Consider the following 16,230-nt stretch of genomic DNA (forward strand, 5'->3'; position numbering starts at 1 on the left):
AGTCCATATTTTTTAATATGTGTAAAGTCATGGTTGCAACCCTTCGTCAGCATGACCATTCTAGAAAATTACAATTTCTGCAACCGTTGTCGAAAACATTGTGTCATCTTACAATCGTGTGCAATCAAGCGGAAAAACTGCACACATGGTTAAGTGCGCAAATGCAAATGTTTACTTAAGCAAGTGATGCTTTGGGTTTTATCAAAGAGATGCTGCACATATGCAAGGGAAGTTTTTCTGCAGTTTTGAATAACTAGTTGTTTTCCTGCAACCAGGTTCGCGATTGTTTCCAAGGTTTCTCCTGTTAGACTAAAAAATGGCGCAGATTTTGAATGGAAAAGCGGTTGCCGCAGATTTACGGAAACGTCTGACTTTGGAAGTAGCTGATATGAAGATCAAGCTTCCGAGTTTTAAACCGGGACTGGCAATTGTGCAGGTAATTACGTTGGTGTAAAACCATTTTGGTTCAAAGTGTTTACCTATAACAATTGCAATATCGTTTTATTTTAATACAGGTAGGAGGAAGAGAAGATTCAAATGTTTACATTCGTATGAAAGTCAAGGCCGGAGAGGAGATTGGTATAAGTGTTCGTCACATGAAGTTTCCAAGCACAATTGCTCAAATGGAACTGGTGGAAGAAATAAATCGACTAAATGCATCAGATGGTAAGACCATGAGTTTAATTAATATTGTTTTTTTTAGGATTACCAAGCTATCATTCTTGTGTGATTGGGTAAATATTACATAAATGCTAAATCTACCTTATTTCATGTTTCATGGTTACATGAGCTATCCTGTTGCCTGGGTGTGTTGTTAAAATTGTATACATATTTAACATTTAAAAAGTAATCTTAGGAGGTTTTAAATTTATAACATGTTGTGGAATGTACTTGAAAACATTTTGTTTAAATGAAGTTATCTTTATGAAATTGAATTGTTTTTGTTTTGCACGAAAGACTTCTACGCAGATGAATAAAAACAATGCAAAAGCAGAAATGGCATTGGCACCGAAAAAAAAAGGGTTACCAAGTCAGGACAACCACTGTCTGTTATAGAATTGTTAATATCCAGTTATGTAAAATCCGTCTGTTGTTGATTTATTTATTATTTTTCCATATCAAGTGTTGGTATTAAATATTTCGTATTTAGACGTTCATGGAATAATTGTGCAATTGCCACTGGACAGTGAAAATAATATTGATGCTGATCTTGTAACAAACACCATCCTCCCAAGTAAAGATGTGGATGGACTGCACAATGAAAATGCAGGCAAGCTTAGTAGAGGAATTCTGGATGGAGTTTTTGTTCCTTGCACTGCAAGAGGTTGTCTGGAGTTGATAACACACACTAAAACTGAGGTACAATTAGCTCAACCAAATACAAAAACATCATGGCCTGTATTTGTTAAGTTTGTCCGTAGTAAAAGAGGACTGAAAATCATGTTATGTTTGACACAGATTAAGGGAAAAACTGCAGCTGTTATTGGTCGCAGTAAGATTGTGGGTTCCCCAGTTGCAGAACTGTTGAAATGGAATGATGCCACAGTTTCAGTTTGTCATTCTAAAACTGAAAATGTGGAAAAAATAACCAAGGAAGCTGATATTCTTGTGGTGGCTGTTCGACAGCCTGAGGTACCTAATTTATTTTTTAAAGTATACTAATTGCGCAACATATTTTGAGCAAATTGAGATTCAAGTAACGATCTTTATGATTTGATTCAGATGGTAAAGGGAGATTGGATTAAACCAGGTGCTGTTGTAATTGATTGTGGAGTAAACCCTATTCCTGATGCATCAAAGAAAAGTGGTCAAAGACTTGTTGGTGATGTGGATTACAAAGATGCTTTAAAAGTAAGACCATAACCATCTCTTGTTATGTTGACATAGTGTTCTGTTTATCGAAATTATTCATTACTTTGACTAAAATATTTATTCAGCAGAATGTTCTTTTCGGTTAGGTTACATCTATTAGCGCGCTAGGTAATGCGACCATGTTACGTTACGAGCAAATGAGATTGCAACTCGTGGAAACGAATTAGTTTTTGGTTGCTAAGATAATGCGTAGCGCTGTGTTTCATTAAAAATGGCAATTTGATTTAAGACGCTTGATAAAGGTCGTTTGAATCGCACGCAACAAAAAAAAAGCAACACTTATGCAAATGACCACCTGTCCTTCCTGGCCCCTTTAGACCAAAGTGCATGGAAAATGCACTATTAAGGGCAATGCATTTTGTGACTTTGCCAAAAAAATGCCATTTCTCTTTTAGGAAAATAGAAAAAATGTAAATCCACGACTTGTGGCATATGGTGATATTTAAGAAACAGCGTGTGATGAATGTGAGATTAATCTTAGAACAGAGACATCCGGCATTGGGTGAATGGTTGGAATATCCAAGGAAACTTGCCAGTCAACAAACACTCGTTGTTTGTCTTTGACCGTTTTGCTGTAGAGAGTGCAATGCACAAATAGAAACGCTTGAAAAAGTTGCAGCTGGTTGTTTAACGACCAAATCGTTACATAGGCTGCAAGTTGTACATTTAAAGAAAATCGCAGCTCGCAGGGGCATTTTGAAATGCTTACTTAAACGCTTATGCATTACAGAAATTATGCCATATATTCATTTAGTTTAGAAAGTAGTTTGCCTCTAATCTTACCAGATAGATTACAGTTAGTCACGATTTGATAATGTATTATGACGTCATGATTGTCATTTTGTGTGGATGAAACCGCGTTGATTGTTTCTCGCGACGGTTTCAACTGTCACATGATTTTGCACTAAACCAGCCAGTAAAATATTGTCTTTTTTCTTGATTAAAACACTACGATGCAATTTTAATACGAACAAGATAGCGAATACAATGGTAGAGAACTTCATGCTACAAACGTTTCGATTGTTTTCTACAATCATTTTCAATGTTTTGCACATTTTATTGGCTATCTTGTTCGTATTAAAGATGTATAAAACCGTCAGATATGTTCCTAAGATGTAATTTTAAACCAGCAAGCACCAAAACTGAACTAAATTGTAAACCCTTTTTTATTTGCTGAAATCCTGTTTCGCGCGCCATTCACGTATATTAGGCGGGAAATGACTATCCGTTTTGATCAAAACAAAAACATTTGCGCCACTGAAACATGGCGCGTCACACCAATTTAACTGTTCCGCGCCGGTTCACAAAAATATTTTGGCGCTTATTGTGGAAGCCTCTGGCTCTACACGTGCATGGCGTAACGAAATAGGAGGGAAAATAATGAATCACAGGGCAGTGGAAATCGTGTCTTTTGTGTAAGGGATGTGGCGCTGCCATTTAACTTTTGTGTTGCTTTTGCGCAATGCTAAAATGCGTTTTGTGCTAATGCTTCTGTTACTGTTCGTGCCCAGGAGAAGTGTTTATTTTATTGTCAGGGTATTTTTATTTAGTCTTTGGTTTTGTTTGCTGCTTATTGTGTTGTGGTTGGCCTACATGCTGTGGTACAATATATACGTGTTCCGTATTTGTAGATTCATTTAACTTTGGAAGGATGTAACTGTTGTGGGTGGTAGATGGTAGATATTATGTCATTGTTATGCTTATGTAATATTTATTGGGTATTCATTTACTTAGGTTGCCTCGTGGATTACCCCTGTGCCTGGTGGTGTAGGTCCTATGACAGTAGTCATGTTGATGAAAAATACTGTTGAAGCTGCCGCCAGACGCCTAAGAAGAAAACTTGCACCAACATGGGACTTGAGGTGTGTTTTGTACAGCATTTGTGTCAAAGTGGATGTCATACTAACAGTTTTGTGGCGATGCCATTTGATGTTGATGGCTTCTGCAATATCAGCAAGAATTATAAGTTGTTGTTGTGCTAATGTTTTCTAAAAATAACAGTTTCTTGTGGTATTTTTAAGTTAATCTTCTATTACCCAAAATAAGCAACTATTTCCCAGCTTTAAAGTATTACTTAGTATATCAAATATGTTGCATTCTTTAAAAAATCTGAAAACACCTTTTTGCAAAAATTTCTTTTTGCAGGTGCTTAGCATTAAAGTTGCTGTCTCCAGTGCCCAGTGACATTGCTATCGCAAGTGCTCAAAAGCCAAAAGATGTCAGCGAACTGGCTGACGAGATTGGGCTCTTGTCTGATGAAGTAAACTTGTATGGAAAGAAAAAGGCCAAAGTGTCGCTTTCTGTTCTGCAGCGCCTGAAAGATGTGAATAATGGAAAATACGTTGTGGTCACTGGTGTGTACTCCTTATGCTAATGCCTATAAGTGTGTGCTTAACAAACACAGATAGTGCAGCGAGCTGTTTTTTTGGAGTAGGAACTGCTGATTCTGCAGAATGTAGTTGCCCACCTTTTGTATGTATTTTTTGTAGTTGTGTTTTGGTGGTTTGACTATTTCAACATTTGATTAAACACTATATGTTTATGGCAATCAAAACCTTGCAATGAAAGCATTTAATATGTTTGCATGGTGAATTTGCAGAAGTTTTTAACATGCTACTTTTTTAGGCATTACCCCAACTCCCCTTGGTGAAGGCAAGAGCACCACCACGATTGGTCTTGCACAAGCTCTCGGCGCCCATTTAAGAAGAAATGTTTTTGCATGCGTTCGTCAGCCGTCACAAGTTAGTAGTTTTGTATAAATATCCCCGTGTATTCCAAACCCTTTCTTATGGTAATTTGTAACATTCACTTTTTTTTTTTTTTTTACCATTCACTTTTTTATTTAGGGTCCAACATTTGGCATCAAAGGAGGAGCTGCGGGTGGTGGATATTCTCAAGTTATTCCCATGGATGAATTCAATCTCCACTTAACAGGTATTTCATTTCAAATACTGACACATCATTTGCCAACATAGGTTTTAGTTCTGCATTATGGAATAAAATTCTTTCAAAAAACTAGCGGGCGTGCACTGCACAAACCATGTAATATTTTGATTACATGTGCTGGGCTTTGTTTCACCAACAGTGGTTTATTGTAACATATATATGTATTGTGTTCTTGGTATTTGTGCATCTGTTTGAAGGTGTACTCCGATATATTATTCAGATTTAAGATATATTTAATAATATTTTAAAGGTGACATTCATGCTATCACTGCTGCAAACAATCTGTTAGCTGCTGCAATAGATGCTCGCATGTTTCACGAAAGTACCCAAAAAGATAAAGCACTCTATTCAAGATTGGTTCCATCCAAGAAAGGACGTCGGCAGTTTTCTGAAATTCAGGTGCAGCATTAGCTGATGTATTTTGCTTAGTTTTCACTGCTTATAAATATATTGCTGGAGCATCAACTTATTTAATAAATCAGTTTATTGATCGTGTGATGAAGATGGTGTTATCTGTGTTAAGCCAAACATTATATTTACCCATTTTAACAATTACTAACAACACAAATTTCAACGTTTTTTTACTAATTCCAGATTCATACAAAATGCCATGTTTGTAATTATATTCTCAATTGGCCACAATTTTCCTTTGTGGTAGTGGATTTTGTTGAGATTTACTGCCCAAAAAATTCCTTGATTTCTTTCACCGTTAACTGTATATTTCCAACAAATCAGTTATTGCAACTATTACCTCCGCTGTTTTATGGATGGGAACCCAACTAATAGGTTTGAATTCCAACTCGATCAATGAATAGGCGAATTTTAAAAGCTCCGATTTTCTTATACCCAAAAATATATTTTCAAATGAAGACGGCAGCACTCCCTTTTCATTTCAGGTACGACGTCTTCAGAAACTCGGTATCACCGAACGCGACCCTGACAAACTTACGTCAGAGGAAATAACTCGTTTCGCCCGCCTTGATATCAACGTGGATACGATCACGTGGCAAAGAGTTATGGACACGAATGACCGATTCCTACGTAAGATCACCGTTGGCCAATCAGCGACCGAGAAAGGTCGGGAGCGAGCGACTCAGTTTGACATCACTGTGGCAAGCGAGGTGATCATTTTTTAATCGCAGAGTGTATCGTTTATTTCCTGTAAGCAGTTGCCTTCATTTGTGTCCAATTGTTTTGCTAACAATAATAGTTCCAAATTTGTTTGATATTTTTCCCGCTTTGATATCTGCTTATTCAAGCATTCCTTTTTCCTGTTATTTAAAAAAAAATTTGTATAGTTTATGCTTCAACTTGTGTGTGCTTTCCAGGTGATGGCTGTACTGGCGTTGACGACCAGTATGGAAGACATGAGAGAAAGATTGGGAAGAATGGTTGTTGCCGCTGATAAATCTGGGGTTCCTGTAACTTGCGATGATCTGGGTGTCACAGGTAGCTTTCTTGCTTAAAAACCTTTGACTCCATTGTGTTGGGAAATATGCCTTACTCCAGTGTAACGGATCAAAGCTCTTCCAAACAGCGTAATTGTATTTTCAAAGTATATGCACTTCTTTCCCAAAAAAGTTATTGTCGAATGTGCGATCCCATGAAATTGCTAATAAGTTAATTTATAAAATTTTCAATTCGTAGCAGAAAAATAGACATGTCACTCTATTCAACAGGTGTTTTCTGAATAAGATTCGATAATCGTTTTATCGAATAGTTGCGGACTATTCTGCTTCCCCGTCTTCGTTCTAAACATCAATAAAGTTAAATATTGTTGATTCAGGTGCGCTGACGGTTCTCATGCGTGACGCGATTCAGCCCAACTTAATGCAGACACTGGAGGGCACTCCTGTGTTCGTTCATGCCGGTCCGTTCGCCAACATCGCCCATGGCAACTCATCTATTCTGGCCGACATGATCGCTCTCAAACTCACTGGTAGGATAACTGTTTATGGATTGTATACTTGTTGAAAATCGGTTGCCAAGTCCTTGTTTAATTTCCGTTTTTGCATTTGCTTGAGATACTTTCTTATTTGTGTTTGCCAAAATATTGAGAAAAAGTAGCTTTTATCAGAATTTTAGGAAACAAGAAGTTGACTAAGCAAACAAACTGTGACGTTTATTCACCAAATGGCAAAAAGCAAATTGTCGTTGTATGTGTACGACCTCCTAAAATCCTAAAAATTTTCCAGAACACCTGGATTTTTTATATTTTCTTTCATGTATCAAGTTTCGACATGTTTTGTGTTTCCGGTTATATTAATCTTCCAATTTTAGTGTAAACTCTCTCTTTGCGAACCGCCAGGTCCCGACGGCGTCGTTGTGACCGAGGCTGGCTTCGGTGCCGACATTGGAATGGAAAAGTTCTTTAACATCAAGTGCCGTCGTTCGGGTCTCGTTCCAAACGCAGTGGTGTTGGTGGCGACTGTGCGAGCTATTAAGATGCACGGCGGAGGACCCACTGTTACTGCCGGTATGCCCCTTGCCAGGGAATACTCAGAGGTGAGTGTGTGACAAAGGGTCGTCTTTTTTGGGTGGTATTAGGTTGATTTTGCACTGGGCTTAGCTGCGACACTTCTGTAATTTAAAATTCTTCATATTTCTTGTTTTAATTACACTTTATGAAAAATAGTGCAGTATTTTTAATAGAACTGATTGCCTTTCCTGAATTTTCAGGATATTTGAATGAGTTAAAAGCGTGGGTTTATCATATATCTTACCAATACCGAGTAGAGCACCTTTTTGAATAAAAAATAGCATAGAAATATTGCGCATACAATACGTACAAACAACGTGTAAGTTGTTTCATCGTCGCTGCGACCATTAGTTTATTATATGTATAAACGCCGAACGGCATTGGTCACTTATCCGCTGTTTTTTAGGAAAACCTCGAACTTTTGGAGGCTGGATTCTCAAATCCACGAAAACAAATTGAAAACGCTCGATTCTTTGGAGTTCCTGTCGTCTTCGCACTCAACCGTTTCGCAACCGACACAGATGCCGAAGTGGAAACGGCCCTCAGACTTGCCAGGGAGAGCGGAGCCATTGACGCTGTGTGTGCCAGCCACTGGTGAGTACTCTGCGCAACATATAGGACCACTGGTTCCACTTCCAACCAGTGCAAAATAAACTTAAATCAACTTCCAGCTCGTATCAACTTATTGAATTTGCAACCGCCAGTTTTGAACATGCGTAACCTGTGGGTGCAGCATGGCAACTTTTAAATTCATATTTTCGTGACTAATCTAAAAAGCAGAAGCTTCGTGCGAACCTTACAAAACGTCAGGTTCGGGAAAAAAACGGTTTTTACATTTTGGCATCTTGGAAATTTCATCTCTGGTATTGGTAAAGGACTGTTTTTAAACTATTCTCATGTCAAAGTTATTTAAATCCTGGAATTTAATCGCAATAAACTTTGTACCACCTATACTTAAGGTCGCACGGTGGCGCTGGTGCGGTGGACCTCGCAGAGGCGGTTGTCAACGCAACGGACGCCCCGAGTGCGTTCAGGTTTTTGTACCCGCTCGAATTGCCCATCAAGGACAAGATAGAAATCATAGCGAAAAAGATTTACGGTGCGGATGGGATCGAGTTGCTCCCGGAAGCAGAGGAAAAAGTTGCTCTCTACACAAAACAGGTATTTAATCAGAAAGCTTCTTTCAGCAATAACTCTATAGCTAAAGCTGTAGATTTGTTTTCTACCATTACTATAGTTATTTCAGAAATACTGTGTAAGGCTTCTCGCAAAAAATGTTATCATTCTTACGATAGTTATGTCCCTTTCATTGACTGTTAGCCCTGACAGCTTTACTTGCTAGTAACATCAGCCAAAGCGAGGAACAAGTTCCAAAATAAATTCAGAACATTAAAACAAAAAATACGCCGTAAATTATGTGAAGCTCGTGTCGACGATTGTTTTCTTTATGAAACCACCAAAAAAACCTTAATATTGCGCACATTTTTATCTATTTTCTAGAATAGATAACTATTCCTCGCGTTTTAAATTCACCCGAGCTCAAACGAACCCAACGCTTAACTTACAATTTAACAGGGCTTCAGCGACCTGCCGATCTGCATGGCCAAAACTCACCTCTCCCTCTCCCACAAACCCGAGCTCAAGGGCGCACCTGGCGGATTTGTCCTACCCATTCGTGACGTGCGAGCCAGCGTTGGCGCTGGTTTTCTGTTTCCGCTAGTGGGCACAATGAGCACGATGCCAGGTCTCCCGACGCGCCCCTGTTTCTATGACATTGATCTTGATCCAGATACAATGGAAGTGAAGGGGTTGTTTTAAGGGCGATTTTCCTGTAGTTGGGTTTAAGAACTTGGACCGCTTGGCTTTATAAGCCGTTACTATGACTTAGTTTAGATTTAGTTTTGCCCGAATGTGCAGATTTTAGTATTACCATCTCCAATGTATTGTTTGTTTAAAAGTAACAAAGGCCGACCTCGATGTTAAAACGGCCACAAATTCGTTCTTTGCAGATTTTATCGTTCATTTTACAAAATGCTGTAGCCCTTGCAAGATCTGACAAGATCGAATTGTGGAGTTTGTAACTTGCTGAGCAGCTACTATGCAGATTGCTTTCAAATATACCTTTTAGAACATATGTCGCTTTGTGCCTTCCTGCTGCCTTTACAATTAAATCCCTTTAGTTGCTGACAGTTTGTTGTGGAGTCTGATGCAAATTAATTGCTTTTTTACCTTTAATTGTAACAACAATTGACAATAGTCGTGCGACGACTTTAAATGAAAATTCTTGTCAGTTTTTTTCGTTGTCAGTAATTCCGAAAACAAAATTCCGCAAAAGTTGCAAAACTGCCTTCGTGCATATTCGCTGCTGCATGGGGACCAAGTAGAATTGGGGTGTAGCTTAATGATCAGTTGCCTATTTTCTAATTGGTTTGTGTGTTTTTGCTATTATCACATCTGTTGCTTTTTTGCCAAGAGATCAATTCAATACAACGATGTACCAACAACACTCGTGCTTAACTACTCTGAAGGGATGAGACCTAGTAAACGATTTTACGTGATTAACTTTTGATGAAAATTTAGAATCTTTATGGAAGGCGCAAAATAAAGGGTTGTTAATATAATAACGTACATAAAATTTTGTAACAAAAATCGGAAAAAAATCTTTATACAGAACGTGGTCACGTACATTAACGTAAAAATGCACAAAATCACGATTTAATTCGATTGTTGTCCCAATCAACGTACAAGTTGCAGAGTCTGACATTGATCGAGCTTAATTCCTGCACAAGAACTCTCATTCAAATATTTCCTCACAAAATCCCCTTTTACCTCGATTTCATCCCTAATTTATGGTTACGCGTTTCACGCCTGCTGGTGGGGATCGTGAAGTGACGTAAGTTTTTAGTAAACGCTTCCGGGGTCTGCACACATCCGTGATGACGTTGCAACCTCTTCCAGCTTGTCCCCTGCGTTGTGTTGATGATCGATCTGTCCCGGTGCACAGCACGTCGGTTCGCAATCTACACTGTCTTTGTTTGTATTCAAATAACGGCGTTCTTCAAGCATTCCCTCAAACTCTTGGGCGGCTTCTGTTAAATTAGAAATACACTGTGAGTAACGCAGTGATGTTTCATTCAATGGCAGAATCGTCCCACTGAGCAGGTCCTCAATTGGCGATCACAGCTATTGTATCAAGATCATAAGGTGTGCCTGGGCTTGCGAAGCCTGTAAACCTTATGCTGTGGGTACGTTGAATTTAAGTGCGATTTCCAAACTTATGTACAATATTTCGACTGATAAAAGTAGTGAATTTAGGCCTATTGCGAAACAAGTTGAGTTAGTGAAAACAGAAACCGGCGGTTTAAAAGTGACATCTTTTACGTGATAATACCTGAATTGGATGTCAATCTGTCTCGGGAAATAAGCGCTGTCTGGGAAATAGATTTGGCAAAGGGTCGTCGATTACTCCGAACATATTCGTACGCTGATTCACCACGTTCGCCTTTGCCACCTTTTTTCGCACTGCCGCAGATATATAAATTGTTAGACGTAAATACGCTGCGTCAAAACTTGATTTGCTTCATCGCGCTTGAAATTAGGTTAAGAAGAGACCGGTCTATAAAACGTCTTTACTTTTTTAATTTTTTAAACGTCAAACATAAGATAACAAACTTAACTAAATTCTTTGTACGTGACGTGTCCACACAATGGCGATTAAATTTTATGCATAGTCTAACTCAATGACCTACACAACACTGTGAAATATAGAAATCTTATAATCGAAGTAACTGAATACATAGACATCTTTTGTGCTTTATGGATGATACCTACCTTGTACTTTTTGCTCTGTAAACCCTCGCGATCAAAGCACACAAAATTAACAGGAGCAGCAAAGAAATGACAATGAAAACGATTCCAACGTGTCTCCCTAGAATATAAATCACATTCTGTTAAAATTTGCGTAAAAGGCAGGAAGATCGTGATTCGAATATAATGTGCTCATTTCAATCAATTCAAATTCAAATCAATTACTTTTTTACCATTTTTTACGAAAAAAATCATCGGCATAGTCCTAGAAACTTGAATTCCGTGTAATGCATTTCGTTGTGATAAAATATATGCATGTTTACTCCCAAATTATGCCTCAGATCAATTTGTAAAACTCGTTAGCTTCGATAAAACGGCATAAACTTACATTGAAACTTTACCGATTCCTTTAGCAAGGGGGTGGCATTGCAGTCTACATACAAATACGTGGCGAAAAAGATTGTGTTGCTTCCAGAGGCGCGCAAAACTGGCGGCCAGGAACTTCCCACATGTATGGAGTTCTTACAAAAGTCACGTGCCCGGATCTCGCATGACGTCATACTTCCAGCAGTGGGAGGAATGAAGATTCCGCACCATGGTTCGGTTGATGTATCAATGTATAAATGGCGTCCAACGACACCGTTGGCATCCGTGCCTGTAAAATAAATACCTTTTCTGAATCGATGTGTTCTCAGTCCAAAAATATCTCTATACTACATCACGAAGTTCAAGCACGACAGAGGATCAGTTGCACGCTTAAACGCTACTGTGCATCAGTGTGCGTAACAAGTAAATAATAGTATTCATACGCATGAACTGTCCTTGAAATATTGAGTTATAAATGTGAGGGGCATTTCATAATATTCGTTTGAAAACCAATAAAACCAATTCATCAACGTGGCCTTATATTTTCTTCTTTCAAACAACAACCTGATAAACTTAAAGTTTAAAACAAACCTACCGTCAGGCAACGTCAGTCCTGGTCGATTAATGTAACGCAGGTGGACGAATTTGAGAAGCAACATTTCGTCTCCGTCGCTGTTCGGCAAATGAAACGTCCAAGAACAGTTTCGTTTTGTTACGTCCCATCTATTGTAATAAATCTCTCCGGAACGGCCGTACAATGCTGAGTCGCATGCTGTCAATCGGCTGCAGGAAATTCCGAAGAAAAGATCTAAGATTTAAATTTAAAAATTTGCGTAAAATAAATTTCCCCCAAAAACACCTGAGCCTCATTTGCAAACAGAGCTGGCCTTTTAATAACCAAAACCATAATTGTATTCTGCCGCCAGAAGCAATCGAAAGTCGCGCAAAACAGATTACACTTTATGTTTACGGGAAGGGCCAGCGAAGAACCAAAAATGGTTATTGTGAATCTGACCCCAGGAAGATGTAGGCCAACTTTAATTCTTGCATACAACTTTATAACTTGGTGAGGATCACATTTTTGTAACGTTTAAAGAAAGGCAGGAACTTATTCCAAAAACGCGAAATACAACTGATTAAAGCATATTGAATAATTGCAACATTCTTACCTATGAATACTACCAGCCATACAGCAAAGCGCAGTGGCTGCATCAGTCTTACTTGGACGCACCTGTACCAGATCAGCAATTTCGATACAAGTTTAACAGCACAAATAACTGCTGCAAAAGCTTTTGTAGTCTATTAGAAACTAGCAGTTACCCACAGCGCCTTTTCACATATTATGTGTAGCTTGATTAACATGATGCTGCACCATGGTAAAATACGGTGATCGTGATGCGACACACGTTTTCACTTAAGCTATGATGTACGTCACCAATGCGTTTTTGCTTGGTTATCAGCTCTATAAACCCAAAACCAGACGTGTGTGACGTCACTTAAGCAGCAAAAAATACAAACCCAAGTTTCCACTAGCTTTAATATATGCTCGCTTTCTTCTAATAAGGCGTGGTTGCTATATTTGTTCATCTCATAAAGGAAACTGCATGTCCACACACCAGCGCATGTCGACTTGTGCTTACCAGCAATTGTGTAGAGGTGTTTGTGTTTGGAAAAGTGTAACTTGACTAGCTGCACGCTATACTGATCAAATTTTTGCGTTACAACCATTTTTTTGAAATTTACTCATCTGATATTTAACTTTCCACCATAGAATTGTACTTTTAGTATTCTATGCTTCCATCACAATCAAATCATTTGTTTTTCATTTGCACTAAAACTGCTACGCACATGAACTGCAAACACAGAACAAAGAGTTATCGAGTCAGGTGCCCGTTAATTAAATTGCGATTAATTTAGCAAGTCAATTTTGACGACGACTATGTCAGTTTGTACGCGCATTTGGGGCGGAAAAAGCAAACGCAGTATAAACGTAATGCACGTTTAACGAAATACATTGAGCTAAACCAACCTCTCCCAGGTCCGGCAGTAACATGCTAACCTTTTCACAAACACATTAGCTGATACTTCGCAAAATCATTTCCAGCTTTGATAACAGGCACGAACACGGAAGGTCCGTTATAACTTAGTCATTATTACTTTGACGTGGCAATGCATACAATGTCATCATCCCACGTAAGTTTTTCTGTAGCAGTCCAGCCAGCATGGCTTGTAATTCTGTTTAGATGTACGACAAGTTTGTATGGTAGAAAAGCATGCTCAGTTTATGCATGCTAACGACGAATGAAGGACTAGGTATTTCCTGTATGATGTCACAAAAAGATTACATGTGATGTCCCACAACATTCGCGCATTATTTGCCTGTACATATCTTTTGTAAACGGCCATTTAAAATTTCGGAAAGCACCTTTTGGTTGTGTTATCGTCTAATCAGGCGCTTTTGTTTTCGATCGCACCACGAATTTTCCAAGAAACTTATCCTCACTGCCCAAGCTTACCAAGGCCTTTACGTGACTTCCGTTGAACATAACAAGTTGTTTACGTCATGGAGCAGGAAATATAAAATGTTCTATTGTGAGTAGATTTTCATTTCATTTTGACTGGGTCGCGATTGATGAAGTGCCGGTGTTTAAACTTTTTCCGTTTTTATCAAAGGCGGATGAATTGTTTGGAAAGGCTCCAGACCTCCGTTGGCGCCCCCCGCATCTCTGGGCCACCTGCGAACGCCGTCATTACTAACGGAGGCCACATAGATCACCGCGACTTTGACTCCCGCGTTATCGGACCGCCAAGTAAACTGTACTTTTCTGTCGCTCCAACGAAGGGTTTGCCACTCTGCAAGGCGCATTTCATCACGTTGTGTACTCGACCAAGCGTGGCGAAGCGGTTATTAATGATGGGATGTTGGACATTGGGTCTGTAGTCGCGTCAGAATTTTGATAAAAGTGGCAAATTGGAAACAAAAGAATCAAAGGCCGTATATGCAATGGTTGGTGACTGTGTTGTTGCGTATATAGTGATGCAAATGCTGATCATCTCAAGTTGCAATAGCTTGCGTTGTCAAAAGCTGAGCCGGAACCCAAACAATTTGATTGAACCAATGCTAACTCCGAGCAAAAACGAAACAGTCGAATGTACACAAAACGAGGTAAGTCTTCATTCGGAAATTAATATCGTTTGATCGAGGTTTCCAATGAAGAGAAACGTTTTTTGACAGCGAGGTAAAAGTTATATCTGCCGTCCAAGTAAACCTTTTTTCGCTGATGCCGGCATAACGTAACCCAATTTCCCAAGGTCATAATGTCCAACTGTGCTAAAAGTAATCAAAATAAAGTTTATTTAAAACACGAAATACTGATTATTAAAAAAATTAACAAATGTCTGTTTTTATTCACATCAGTTGCGGAGCAATGGTATTGGATCTGTGTTGTACTCTACATGTAAAACCAGATGTTTTCTATAAACAGTTAGGTGTTTTGCGGTAAACATCTTGCCACTCAATAACTCGGAATCACGAAAGAATTTCGAATCCGCAAAAAGCTAAAATTGATAAAAGTTAAAATTATTTCACATTTAAAATATGTACGTACAAATAAACCAAATTGCACTTTAAAATAACAGGATTTAAAATACACTTGCTTCAAATAATTATATAAGAACAGCCTTCTGTCTGTGACAAGGAAGGGGCCATTACCGATACCACACAGGTTTGGGTGTTGATGTTAATCGATTGCGCCACAACAACAGAAAATTTGCCAGATGTTGTTGGGAGTTGGTTTCGGGCTGGAGGCGTGCCTTTTAGCGGGTGGGACGAACATTTGCCTCACACGAAAAATCGTTACAAGTTTTCCCGCCAAAAAACAATAGAATTAACGTTGTTGATGACAAACGTTTTTGAAGTAACACTTTTTTTATTTGTGTTTATCACAGGTTTGTGCGACTATTTGGTTCCAATTTGGAAAAGAGGTGATTCCTTTGCGGCAAGGTAAGGTTTGTGTATGACGCGTTGTCGTTTGCCAATAAACTTGACAAACACATTGATGCAACGCCTCTATACGGTCTCTGAATATGTCGGTTCTGACTAAACCACACAACTACTGTAACTTATAGATAAATTTACTCAAAAGGTTGACTGTAAAGCGAGGGATCGGCAACCTTTAAACAGGGTGTTCTAAGATTGCAAAATGTGTCAAATACTTGTATTGATTTCGCATGCCACAATTTTGGTGAATTATACCGTGAAGTTTGTCTATATACAGTAAAAAGTATTTAATTCGGAATACGAATTTGTAAATCACTTGATGCACCGTTATATCAACTACTCCACTAGAGGGAAAGCTAGTTGACGAAAAACTAGCTTCCCTCTGTATTTCCACCTACATCTATGTGCGCCAATAACGGTGGAAGTACGCGTGCTTGGGATTGCCTACCCACCAGAACAAACTTGAATAGGATGGTTTGGCGCTGTTGCCTCTTACTCACGTTTTGATAATTCCAGGTTGTTGGAGTGACGTCACAGGATCACAAATCAAATCGAATCCCAAATGTTTGGTTAAAAATTGCACACCGGTGATCGAAAACTTACTTTCACGTGGAGAGGATTATTGTCCCTTTGGTAAGTTGTGGCTTGGCTTCGTCGACCAGGAGCGACCGCAAAATATCATCTTATGGCACAAACGGGCAAATAATATTAATTACATTTCATCATATCTCTAAAATGTAAATGTTTATGCGAGTTTATT

At 38.8% G+C, this 16,230-nt stretch overlaps 2 protein-coding genes across 2 annotated transcripts; one reads left to right on the forward strand and one right to left on the reverse strand.

Annotated features, from left to right (window-relative positions):
- The first annotated feature begins 223 nt into the window (after positions 1-223).
- On the forward strand, positions 224-9,802 carry LOC145889696 (C-1-tetrahydrofolate synthase, cytoplasmic-like). The gene is made up of 17 exons (XM_082980698.1): positions 224-436; positions 516-666; positions 1,151-1,359; positions 1,459-1,632; positions 1,723-1,851; positions 3,607-3,734; positions 4,018-4,226; positions 4,498-4,613; positions 4,719-4,806; positions 5,069-5,217; positions 5,715-5,939; positions 6,147-6,267; positions 6,605-6,757; positions 7,127-7,323; positions 7,704-7,891; positions 8,257-8,458; positions 8,873-9,802. Exons 1-17 carry the CDS (start codon positions 317-319, stop codon positions 9,113-9,115), a joined length of 2,802 nt encoding a protein of 933 aa, XP_082836824.1. The 5' UTR covers positions 224-316; the 3' UTR covers positions 9,116-9,802.
- Positions 9,803-9,974: 172 nt separating this feature from the next.
- On the reverse strand, positions 9,975-13,403 carry LOC145889697 (uncharacterized). Its single transcript, XM_082980699.1, has 7 exons — positions 13,111-13,403; positions 12,640-12,701; positions 12,066-12,278; positions 11,493-11,759; positions 11,129-11,225; positions 10,689-10,819; positions 9,975-10,386 (listed from the first exon to the last, which is right to left on the reverse strand). Exons 2-7 carry the CDS (start codon positions 12,680-12,682, stop codon positions 10,199-10,201), a joined length of 939 nt encoding a protein of 312 aa, XP_082836825.1. The 5' UTR covers positions 12,683-12,701; positions 13,111-13,403; the 3' UTR covers positions 9,975-10,198.
- Positions 13,404-16,230: the final 2,827 nt, after the last annotated feature.

This window comes from Ascidia mentula, chromosome 2 (genome assembly GCF_947561715.1).
Source record: "Ascidia mentula chromosome 2, kaAscMent1.1, whole genome shotgun sequence".
Lineage (NCBI taxonomy): Eukaryota > Metazoa > Chordata > Ascidiacea > Phlebobranchia > Ascidiidae > Ascidia > Ascidia mentula.

Bases quoted from the DNA above. Each gene is read 5' to 3' on its own strand.
- LOC145889696 (XM_082980698.1), top strand. From the start codon at position 317: ATGGCGCAGATTTTGAATGGAAAAGCGGTTGCCGCAGATTTACGGAAA. The intron at 1,633-1,722 runs GTACCTAATTTA...GATTTGATTCAG, and splicing joins TGGCTGTTCGACAGCCTGAG to ATGGTAAAGGGAGATTGGAT. The intron at 8,459-8,872 runs GTATTTAATCAG...ACAATTTAACAG, and splicing joins TTGCTCTCTACACAAAACAG to GGCTTCAGCGACCTGCCGAT.
- LOC145889697 (XM_082980699.1), bottom strand. From the start codon at position 12,682: ATGCAGCCACTGCGCTTTGCTGTATGGCTGGTAGTATTCATAG. The intron at 12,279-12,639 runs GTAAGAATGTTG...TTTAAATCTTAG, and splicing joins ATGGCTGGTAGTATTCATAG to ATCTTTTCTTCGGAATTTCC. The intron at 11,760-12,065 runs GTAGGTTTGTTT...TTTATTTTACAG, and splicing joins AGGACTGACGTTGCCTGACG to GCACGGATGCCAACGGTGTC.